This window comes from Palaemon carinicauda, chromosome 41 (genome assembly GCF_036898095.1).
Source record: "Palaemon carinicauda isolate YSFRI2023 chromosome 41, ASM3689809v2, whole genome shotgun sequence".
Taxonomy (NCBI): Eukaryota; Metazoa; Arthropoda; class Malacostraca; order Decapoda; family Palaemonidae; genus Palaemon; species Palaemon carinicauda.
The window spans coordinates 22,829,886-22,842,744 of NC_090765.1; the positions used below are offsets into that span (position 1 = coordinate 22,829,886).

The window sequence follows — 12,859 nt, forward strand, 5'->3', positions numbered from 1 at the left end:
TCATCGTCTGTGTATCTATCTTTAGCTTTATTGCCGCTACTAGCAATTGAAATAGCAATATTTTATGTAATGTGTGCCTGTCTTAAGGTATTTCTTATGAGTACTGTAGGCTAATATAAACAAAAACAGTTATAACTGCAAATTGGTGATACCATCAATTATGTGAATAAGATATAAATTTACAGTTTTAAAACCCATGTGTTTCCTTTGGGTTACTAATCTTCTTGAGACAGATTCTAAAATGACTTTATATAAGGCTTGATAAAGACTTTAGCCTTTATTAAGCCAGATGCTGTTGGTGACTTTGCAGTGCAATATGCAATGCAATATCTGCATTTATCCAGTTTTCTGTATTTTCTATGAAGTGGAGATCGGCAGTCTCTAGATAGCTTGTTTCACTGACTTTTTCTATAGTTAACAAGGTTAGATTTCTATCTTTAGAGGATAAGTGTACAGTATAATATTTTGAAGGGTTTGTCCTCAGTCTTGAATTATTTTTACTTTAATTTTATAATAAGAATAGATATTTTTGTACTTTGGGTTTTTTATTTTTTAGGTATATTTTGACAAATGTTTTAATATAGACTTATAGAAATATACCAGTTTAAGAACTTCACGTGTCGGTCCCCCATAATCTTTACCTTATTCGGTTTTTCACATATTTTTGTTTGAATATCGTTTATCTATTTCTTTAACACATTTTTATTGCAGAATTATCAAGAATAGGCCTTAGTTGTGTCCTAAGATTTTTTTGTAAGTACTGAATACTACTTATAGGCTCCTCATTTTTTGCTTATTTCAAGTTTCTTGGTTTTTCCTTTAAAAAAAATTAAAGTCAAGTATTTCTCTTAGAACGTTTACATTGGAGCATTCCATCTAACAGCCAGAGTTAGCAAGATAAAGCTGAATATTCCAGAAAAGATGGGTCGAATTTCGTACTAGTCCGCAAGGGGCAAATCATAATAAACTAGCTGATGTTTTCAGTGTTGCAGCCTGATATCCTATGATAGTTATTCTAGTAGCTATACATTCCTACATACAAACATAGTATAAAATAACAATGAAGTTGTCAGCCTGTTATGGTATGCAAGTAAGAAATACGGGTGTGTTTGGTTGAAGAATACACAAAATTATTATTCGACTTTATTTTAAATAATGCCAGTAATTAGAATCTGAAATTTTATTTATTTACAACCAAATTGTAAAGGTGTTTGACAAAATAAAGCTATTGTGAAACATGAAAGACAAGACATCAACTTATATACACTTGTATATAAAGCCTTCCACATATGTAGGCCTATTAATGCAGTAATACTTTGAGGATTACTTCTCCCCACAAACGTATACCCAAGAGAAAAGTTGAGATTTAAATAAAGGTGTGAACAAAAGAAGTAATTCTTTGTTTACACTTTGTACTTTTAGATTATTAATGAGATATCTGAAAAAGGAAATTATCCCTTTCATGACTAATATTCATATTTTGAACAGAGGTTCAAATTCATTACAAAGAGAGTGCTACCATTCCAGTAGCACTGCAGAGTGGTAAGCATTCCAAAGGTTTGTTTCAAAGCTTCTTCCTTTTCTATTGTTGTTTTTGCTGACTTCCCCATTTCAATTATTTCCTGGATTCTAAGTATAATATGTGAGAATGCACTATCTACACTTCTCAGTCCACCCAAAACTCTCAATATAGATCCGTGCATTGATGGAAGCTCATTAGTAACTTCTTTCAAGTAGAAATCCACTTTGTTTAGTGCTTGCATCTCTTCTTTAATGGATTGTGAATTCCTTGAACCATTTATTATTTCCTCCCTCAGATGCATAATAGTTTTTTCCTTATTTGCAATCATGCTAGAAATTAATTCTTCCCTCTCTTGATCTTCTTGTAAATTGAACTGCCATTTCTCCACAATTGACTGTTGTCGTACATCCAACAGTTGTAATAGCTGTGGTGGTATGATGAATGGGGCAAACTTGTTTATAACTCCCACGGCAGCTGAAGCAAAAAATCTAATAGTACTAGTCTTTTCGTATTTCCTTAGTAATTCCTTTCTCTGTTCCCTCAGTTGCCTCTTTGTTTCATATATACTATTGTATAGAGATTCTACCTCTCGCTGTAATCCCTGCACTTCATTTTGTAGGCGTTCTTGTCTTACTTGAATGACTCTCAGATCTGCATTTTTTTCTATAATCTGCTCTTGAATCTTTCTAAGGTTATTTTTAGCATGTTGTGCTATGCTGTCAATTTTTTGTTTATCCCCATTCAAATGAGCTTGAAAAAGCTGTACTTTTGTTGCAGCATTTACAGCAGCATTTGTTATTTTGGTACCATCTTTAAGTACTTCACCAAGGAAGTACAGCAATTCTTCAAGGTGCTGAGCATTTAAAGGGTCAACAGAAATTGCCTGTCTTTTCTCTTCTAACAATTGTCCAATTTGACTTATTCTATTTTCTAAATATCTTTTGGGAACAGGGGAAGTGGCTTGTGCAAGTGCAGCCTTTGTTTCCTGGAGGCTATTTTCTAAATCTGAAATTTCTTCTTGAATTTTGACAAAAATGTTCTGTATGTTTGTGTTTTTGGATATTTCAGCGGCTCTTGTTAGATATACATTATACTTTCTATTGAAATTTGACTCAAAGCTCTTTGTTAGCGTGAATGTTTGTTCAACTGCAGTCTCTATACTATTGCCATTGGTCCACAGCTTGACATGAGTTTGTGCATCTTTTAAAACAGTGTTATAATTGCTCTTGATATCTAAAAACACCTCCTCCTCCCTCCCTCCTTTCACTGGTACTGGAACCATTGACATAACTGTATGAACATAATTTGATATTTTATCAAGTTGATAACACACCTTTTCGGAGTTATCACCAATTTCTTCCATGATGTGTTGTGTACAGTTTGTTTCTTCTATGAAATATTGTGGATAAGGTGAATTAGTCAGAGCAGAAGTCTCTGGGAAATCTCTTGGTATTATCTCTTCAATTTCTTGAATTACTTGTTTTTCATCATTCAAAAACATAGCCACTTCAACATTATTATTTGCATTTGCAAGATCAAGTGCCGTGTGACCTTTCAAAGTCTTCATTGAGGAAAGTGATTCATCTGCCTTAATCAATAACACAGAAACTTCAGCGTTACCATAAAAAGCAGCATAGTGTAATGGTGTTGAACCACTTTCATCAGTAATGGTTAGAGACGCCTTGTGTTCAATGAGTAGTTTGCTTATTTCGGCATTACCCGTTATAGCTGCATAATGAAGAGGTGACATATGACTATTGCTCAAAGCATTAACATCTATGCGAGGGTGTTGCAGAAGCTGTTTTACAAAAATTGCAGAGGAACTTCTTGCAGCATGATGAAGAGGAGTTAAACCATCACTGTCTTTTGCATTAACATCAACAGACGTTGTACCTAAAAGTATTTTCATTGTGTCGCCTCTTCCAAGAATAGATAAATGTAGTGGAGTTAACCCCATATGATCCTTAATGTTAATGAATGCCTTATTATCCAGAAGGATTTGTGTAGCTCCTAAAAGGTTATTAGAAACTGAAATGTGCAATGGAGACCATCCAAATTGTCTTGTCTGTGCATTTATATCTGCTCCCTCTTTCAAAAGATATTCTAATGCTTCAATACTTCCCTGAGATGATGCAAAGTGGAGTGCATTCATATTGTCTGAGGACTTGATATTTATGTCAACACCTTTATTGAGCAATATCTGTAATACCTCTACATTGTTATACTCTGCAGCATAATGGAAAGGTGCAGCCATAGTTTTGTCAAGCCTAACATTAATTTCAGCTCCATCATCAACTAGGAGTTTAGTTTCCACTGCAGCTATATATGGATTAGATCTGGCAGCAGCATTAATAAGATCCCTTCCTATATCTCGAAATGAATTAATCTCATTATTAGATATCATGGCAACAAGCTCTGGTGTTCTCCCATCATTAAACTTCCTGTAGACTAGGCGAGTTATATTAGTATTAGCTGGCGGAAGGTAAACTATAGGATGTGCTTTATCGTAAACTTCATAAGGTCGGGACCATTCTCCAATAGGAGAGACTTGCTCTTTGGAATGAAATTGAACAGCATAACTAACTTGCTTTCCACTTTTCCATGGTCCAATTGGAAGTGGAATGGAAGAGCTAGTGAAGTCAAGCCTTCTTGATATACGACTTGGAACATTCAGAGGTGTAAATTTGTTAGCAAATTCTTTAAGCTCTGTTTCAAGATGTTCAAGTTTAGATTTCCTTTCTGTAATAAGTTGTGTCAAAAAAGGAATTCGTGAAACGAAGGGTAAATGCTCAACGTTGATTAGTATATCCTTAATCTCTTTCATTAAACCTATCCCATTTTGATAACCAAGATTTAATTCCATTCTTAATAATGAAGACTGCACACGTAGCATGTATGTGTTGAAATCTTCAAGATTTCTTTCTTCAAGAGCTTTACTTGCCAAGTACATGTTTGAGGAAACAATGGAGGATAGAATACCTGCATGGAACTGTAACCCATCACATAACAGATCTAAAATGAATGTAGCAAAGAAATCTGTGTAACTTTTAGGAATGGCTAAATTTCTATGCACTATATCGTTGAGAGTTTTCTCCAGCATAGCCGATTCTAAATAATCAATATAACCTCCATTTCTTTCCATCTCATCCTTTCTGTTTTCCTCGGGTAAGCTCATAATATGATTTTGTCTGTGCTTGAATTCTTTGATAGAAGTGAGAAGGGTAGACACAATAGGTTCTATACCAGCAGTGTAAACTGAATTTGAAATGCTTGCAAACCCCGTTTGAATGTCAGACTTGGCCTTGGCAATTTCATGACTAATTAAGTCTTTTACATTTTCTAAGTTTCCTTGAAGTTTTGCAAAATTCTGCTCTGAACTTTCATATCCTTCTAGTATCATACCACGAATCTTGTTAAGATTTTCATTGGTCTGTGCGATGCCTCCATGAAGAATACCTTTAGTAATCTTGAAATTCTCTTGATTTTGAATGAGTACTTCTTTTAATAGTCCTTGTGTAATCTGAGAGGAGATTTTCCTTTCTGCTAGTTTCTCTAGTATTTTAAGACTTGAGTCATCCATCTTTGCTTCAATGCCTGCCAATTTATTTTCAAGTCTTGATAAGTCTACTCCAGGTCCTTTTTTATTTTTAAGCTTTTGATATATACCAATTCCAGCATTTACAATTCCTCCAACTGCGCTTACTACTCCAAGGAACCGCTTTTGACGCTTCAAGGGCTTAGGGTTCATAGTTTCAGATCCCTCTGTATGGTTGTCAGTGGGAGAAGAGAATCGGAGAAACTTGCAGTGTTCCGCTGACTCATCAAATATTGTTCCTTCAGGGCATTTCATGATTCTGTGTTCCAGCTTATGTTCGGTAAACTGCTTACAGAGATAAAACTCGCTGTTGGTGCCTGAAAACAATTATTTTAATTTTAGTACTAGAATGTTCGAAATACAGTCATCGAGAGGCAAGAAGATATATTCTGGACAGTTACCATTTTTATTCAATGTTATGTCTGCAAGTAAAGAATGCAAATTCTATTATAATGGAATATATAAGATCCCATTTACAGTAGACTTATTTGTCAGAGAGCTGAAAAGGATCTTTCATAACAAGATATTTGAATAACTAATTGGCAGTCAAATTTTTCATCCATAATGGAAATGAGACATTTTAAGCTGTCCAATCTTGGGTTTTAGCCAGGGGAGGTCATTTTTTAATATCCCCCATAAGAAATTTTAAAACCTAAAACTTTACTCTTTTTCAAAATTAGAATAGATAGGTATAAATTGTTGCGTTTGATAGTACTGGACTATACGAAAAACTTTTGTTCAGTAATTGTTCCCCAAAATGCCTTATATGGCCTGTACATTGAGGCAAAGTCTATATCTCGTTGACAGTAGTATCAGTATTACTAACAACATTAACCTGTACAAATCAAATTAGGCACTTCAGGGAATAGATTACTGAACAAAAGTAGTTCAGAGAGTCAAAGTCTCACATAAAACTAGTCTTTTGCCCTTCCCTCCTAATTTTGATAAACAAAATCTTAGGCTTTAACATTTCTTATGAGAAATATTGAGAAATTATCTCCCTTGGATAAACTCTCGGATTGTAGAACATAGATATATTATTTACATTTGGATGAAGAAATTAATCCTAAGCAGCTAACTAAATATTTTGAGTAACTTTTTCCAGCTCTCTGACAATATGGTTGAATTATATAGCAAATAAGTTGCTAATAATGTCCATACTTTTTTATTTGAATTACATCATCAAGTGAAGTTACTTGTGAGGTTTGACATCTCTCTTACTGCCAAATAGAATTAAAATTCTGAAAACATTTTCAAGAATGAATACGGAAACATGCTATGATTTTTATTTCATGTCTGCAGAACTGACCAAGGGATTGTTTTTACAATTTTAGGATTCCATGATTAAAAAGAAAAAAAGAAATTCTGAATTCCGTTTTGCTTACTAAGCTCAAAATTTTAAATCTTTCATTTTTACAATTTACCACCAATACTCGGAAATCATTACCTGGTACAAGGAAAGCCCCTTCTCGGAAACATTTGAAGTCTGAGTCAACTTCATTGTTGCCTGGCTGATTTGGTAAACATCTCCCATTGTAGCAGTCTCTTTGTATTATCCCTCTGTTAATGATTTGTCCTGGAATAATGATATATTAGTCAGTTTATTGAAACTTGTTTATTGATACAAAAATATTTTTTTTTGGTATTACAGAAATTGTTGATACACAAATACTTATTTAACTTTTGTGGTTATCATCACTTTGAATGAAATATAGAGCTATTTTAATGTGATATTAGTAATAGACATTATTTATTATTATAGTAGACAACATTTTTAGAAGGGAAAATTTTATTTGAGGTCGGTAAAGGTATAAGAGTTTTATTAATGTGGCAGACGATATAGTTTTCAATAATTTTTTGAAGCGGTGATGCTACAACTTAGGCCACTCACATTGGTCGTTTACAGTACTTGCTTCTCAGTTATTCATCTTGATTAGCAACTTGCATGCATTGACAGTAAATTGTTGTTGTCATTATTATTGGTTGCAATGAATAAAGTTCAAGAAAGTTTTATGATATCACTACAACATTTCACGAAACTTGAAATATCAGATGTATCTTACAATCTGTGATGCTGTTCACATCCTGTCAATAGCCAGTTCCCAACTAAAGAGGATGTGTGTTTTATTGTTTTGACATTTGTTGTCAAAGCTTTTAGTGAAAGACTGAATAAAAATCATATATATCAAGGATGATTACTGTCATTGTTTCAAAGTTAGAGTGAGTAAACCTTGTATCTCCTAATTGTGACCGTGGTTATCATCCAAAATGATTGGAAATTGTCGGTGTAACTTTAGACAGTGATATATGTAATTAAGTATAAGTAGAGATAGCTTCAAATTCCTGTTATATTAGTTATTGTTAACTGGGTTAGTTCCATGTTAATGTCTTTTCAAGTGTAAGAAAATGATTGAAGGGCATGGCATACATGTGTAACCACCATACAAAAGCAGATTATTTGCATTGTAGATTAGATTAATTGTAATAGCATAAACATGCAGACTTCGTAAACGTCATGAAGTTATGTTGTGGACTTTTATACACGGGAGATTTATCGATATGCTTAGAAAGGAACAAAAATATACCATTTTTCTTATTTCTGTATAATAAAGGGCAAATATATGCTGCATATATATATATATATATATATATATATATATATATATATATATATATATATATATATATATATATTTATATATATATATAGATAGATAGATATATATATATATATATATATATATATATATATATGTATGTATGTATATATATATTATATATATATATATATATATATATTTATATATATATAGATATATATATATATATATATATATATATATATATATTTATATATATATAGATATATATATATATATATATATATATATATATATATATATATATGTATGTATATATATATATGTATGTATGTGTATGTATATATATATATATATATATATATATATATATATATATATATATATATGTATATATAATATATGTATATTATATATATATTATATATATATTATTTATATATACAGTATATATATAATATATGTATTTATATGTATGTATAAATAAAGTATATATATATGTATGTATATATATATATATATATATATATATATATATATGTATATTATATACATATATATTATTTATATATACAGTATATATATATATATATATATATATATATATATATATATATATATATATATATAATGTGTGTGTGTATGCTAACTTCTTAGAGTATGAATTTCTTTTATAGTGTGATGCTTTGACTTCGTGACTGACATAAGCGTAAAACGTAAAATCGGAACGGATGTATGCCGAACTATCATTAAGAGGTGTACTACTGTAAATGATTCAATTACTTTGGTTGTCTAAATATTCCTGATTTATATGGTTGTCTAAGTGATGTTACCATCTGACATCCATCAATTTCCCGCTGCTCAAATGAATTAAGTTACTCTTATAAGAAGCATATTGACAATTATTATTATTATTAATACCAGCCAAGACACAACCTTGGTTGGAAAAGCAGAATGATACAAGCCCAAGGGTTCCAACAGGAAAATTAGCCCAGTGAGGAAAAGAAATAGCAAATAATCTATATACGAGCACTGTAATGAATAAACATATCAAATATTTAAAATCAGTAACAATGTCAAAATGGATCAGTCATATAATTATATTCTATAATATGAGATGTGTCAACTTATGCAACAGAAAAGAATTTTCAAAAAGTTTGAACTTTAGAAGATTATTCCACTCTCTGATCACAGCAATATCTCCCAACAAAGTTAAATCTAGTGAATCTATGAGGCATTTTATTACACTGCAAGATAAATTGAACCTGATGAGAGATGAAAAAAGTTAGGTGATAACCTATTATGTGTGTTGTAGGCCTGCCGTGGACAACGGTGTCTAAAATAATTCACGATAAAAATCTTATTGTCCAATACGTGACTAAAAAGGAGGCATCATCCCAAACCCAGCTATAAACATGGAAAGGAGTTATCTATGATGAAATGCACTGTTTTTTATCCCTTTTGATAGAAACACAGTCACGTGAATGAATATCCTATGACCCAAATGCCTTTTTTCAAGAGGACTTGAGGGCTTGCACAAAAACATCATATAAGGAAAAGGACACTTCATGCCACGAGTCATGGATGGTTTAATCGGTTCAAGAAGCACTTTAGTTAGCACAAAATTGAAATTCAAGGGGAAGCAGCTACTGCTGATAAATTTCTTAAATCCTGTAAAAAACATCAAGGAGAAGCAAATTCCCATGGAACTCGTCTTAAATGTTGACGAGATGGGATTCTTTTGGAAGAGAATACCGAATGTTGAATAATTTCTAAACAGGAGAAAACTGTTTAGGGTAAAAGGTATTACAAGATAGACTAACATTAATGTTAGGGGGTAATGTTATATGCTCTTAATCCCCGGCCCCTCAAGAACATCTCGAAGTCCACACTTCCTGAAATTTGGATGGCAAAGTTATAGGCATGTATCATTATGGCCCTTTACGAAGAAAGGGTTAGTGGCCATTTTATACCAACAGCAAAGGAGTAGTATTGCAGGGTCAAGAAACTTCCTTTGAAGGTTAGGTTGATTGTTGATTTTACCTCCGGACATTCCACACATCTGAACAACATGGATTCAAATTTTAAAAGATATTTTCTTGCCACCTAACACCATCTCCCTTATACAGTACATGGACCCAGCTATCATAGAAATCTTTGAACGGTATTATTTATGTCGTACCTAATGCCAAGCACTTGATTCTCTTGGGCAGAGAATGGGATGAGAATTCGGTAGTTATGGAAGGGATACAACTTTTATCAAGAAGTGTTGAATCTAAGTGATTTTTGGGTTGAGGTGACTCAAATAGTGTTAAAAGGTGTATGCTAAAAATTGTGCCCTCAATTCATGTATGATATTAAAGGATTTGAAGAGCCAGCCAGTGATGTATTGAGAAAATTAGTATCCCTAAGTAACAAACTTGAAGTAGAGTTGGAAAAGGAACAAATTGTCAGTGGAGAATCAATGGCCACGTGTTCTTAATGTTGAAACGTTTGTGCTTGCTTGGATTGATGAAAAGCAGTTAGCCGGTAATAAGATAACTGAAAACATCATTTGTGAAAAACCATTGGTATTGTAGCTTCATAAGGTGCAGCTTCAAGAGAATGCATTGGAGATTTCTTTTTCTGAGGAGGAGGGACAGTGGGATAAATCTCTCTCTTTAATAAAAATTAAGGATGTGTCAAGAATGTTTAAAGCTCTGCAAAATATTGTTGAAACACACCATCCAGATAAAATTTCCGCAGAGTGTGCAGCGAGTCCATTTATCAATAGCTCAAGGTCCACTGTTCATGCCATTTCAAAGAAAAGGAAAATTGGTCTTCTCTAGATAAGTTCCTTGTCAAACCTGATAGTAAGAAAGTAATTAAAAGGTGACCAAATGTCCAGAAAACGTAAATTTAGTGATTGTTAGCAGCAATGAGCATCATTCAAGAGAGAAAACTCCTGATATTTTACTAGTTCTCTTAGAGGTAGATTCTCCTTCCAATCAGTAACCCCCTTCTCTTCTTCCTCTCACATCTCCCTCTTGTCAACCAAGACTCCTCACAAGTAAAGTGCAAGTTGGATTATAATTTTTTTTTTATTTTCCATTGTAAATTTATTTTTATTCATTTTTTTTATGGTAGAGGATGTAATTTGTACAAGAGTCACCATTAAAAAACTTATAAGAATTAATGTATACTGCATGTATATTTATGGGCATATGGAATGCTTCAAGTAAATTTGCTTTATTTCTAATGGGAAAAATGTTTTTAAGATACAAACATCGTAGGCTGGGAGCTTGCTCCCAGAACCAACTAAACTAGTGACCTAAGGTACTACTGTATATATATATATATATATATATACATACATACATATACCAAAGGCACTTCCCCCCAATTTTGGGGGTAGCCGACAACAACAAGAAACAAAACAAAAAAGGGGACCTTTACTCTCTACGTTCCTCCAGCCTAACCAGGGACTCAGCCGAGTTCAGCTGGTACTGCTAGGGTGCCACAGCCCAACCTCCCACATTTCCACCACAGATGAAGCTTCATACTGCAGAGTCCCCTACTGCTGCTACCTCCGCGGTCATCTAAGGCACCGGAGCAAGCAGCCGGGCCTACCGGAACTGCGTCACAATCACTCGCCATTCATCCCTATTTCTAGCACGCTCTCTTGCCTCTCTCACATCTATCCTCCTATCACCCAGAGCTTTCTTCACACCATCCATAAATATATATATATATATATATATATATATATATATATATATATATATGTATATATATATGTATATATATATACAGTGTATATATATATATATATATATATATATATATATATATATATATATATATATATTATATATATATATACATACACACGCACATAAATGTGCATTTATATATTATATACATATACAGTAAATATTTACATATGTACTATAGTTATATATGATTTATGCTATATTTATATATACTTATATATATATATATATATATATATATATATATATATATATATATATATATATATATGTATGTATGTGTGTGTGTGTGTTTGTTTGTGTGTGTGTATGAATTTTCAAAAAATTGGAAATTATTAGAAGACTTGGTACTTAGAGCACTGTTTTGATACTAACGAGAAATTAATATTTTGTTTACTTACCACTTATAGTCGAACATAAGAAGAGAAGCCACCAGAGTTTCATGGTTGTTGTCTTGAGGCAGTTCTGATAAAGAGAAATGTGAATTATTGTTTGTACATTATATTCACCTCTCTCTCTCTCTCTCTCTCTCTCTCTCTCTCTCTCTCTCTCTCTCTCTCTCTCTCTCTCTCTCTCTCTCTCTCTCTCTCTCTCTCTCTCTTTTCCTCAATAAGTAATGAGAAAGAGGTTGCTACCCCTTAGCCCTTGTATAATTCGACACCTCAATCTTGATAGATTTGTGTCCGAATACAAATAAGAATACATAACTATTTAGTGCTGAAAGGGTATATCTATAATTTCCACCCAAACTTGTCACAATAGAGCAAAATTTAATTTTCAGTCAAAAATTTCTTCCCTTGGATACAAGGTTTTCGGATTAGATTGTACCATTAGAGTTATATTGTATAAAGCATTCTCGGACAAGGTTATTCCTATTATTATATTCTTGGAAATCAATCACTCTAGATATTATTTCTTGCATCAATGGTGCAATTATTGAACGACAAATTTAAGGAAAGTTGACAACAGTCTCATAACATTACGTTTCCGCTTACAAACTTATAAATAAGGGCATATTAAGTATATTGTTTATTTAAGTGTTAATTTCCGGCAAAAACGTTTCGACCTGTTAGACATTGTTTACATTGAATGGTGGTTGGGAGAGACGTCTTTTGTAGGGAGGACTATGGGCATTACTTAGATGTCTTTGCAGCGTCCCCTCGGCCCCTCCCTACACCTACTTAATAGTCTTCAAAGTTTTTTTTTCATTTCGTTCGTATACCTTTCTATCTACCCTTTCTTAACCTTAGTTCTATAAAGCTCTGAATGCCTCCATCTACCCCGGCCCCAACACCGAGCCCATTTGTTCAAAATCCATAATTTCAGTCCTTGATGTCAAAGTCAGAGAGACTGAATCAACTTGGAATGATGCATGACATAAATGGTTGAT

General features: G+C 32.7%; 2 protein-coding genes across 4 annotated transcripts in view; one reads left to right on the top strand and one right to left on the bottom strand.

The window, feature by feature from the left end:
• LOC137632323 (atrial natriuretic peptide-converting enzyme-like) overlaps nt 1-12,859 on the top strand; it is a 229,331-nt gene that overhangs the window by 195,899 nt on the left and 20,573 nt on the right. The window lies entirely within an intron of this gene.
• LOC137632319 (uncharacterized) overlaps nt 1,131-12,859 on the bottom strand; it is an 18,075-nt gene continuing 6,346 nt past the window's right edge. Inside the window, exons 2-4 of the mRNA XM_068364235.1 lie at nt 11,871-11,934; nt 6,565-6,693; nt 1,131-5,434 (exon numbers count right to left, since the gene is read on the bottom strand). Coding sequence (XP_068220336.1) covers nt 1,467-5,434; nt 6,565-6,693; nt 11,871-11,913 — 4,140 coding nt within the window. The 5' untranslated portion in view covers nt 11,914-11,934 and the 3' untranslated portion in view covers nt 1,131-1,466. The remainder of the gene's footprint in view (nt 5,435-6,564; nt 6,694-11,870; nt 11,935-12,859) is intronic.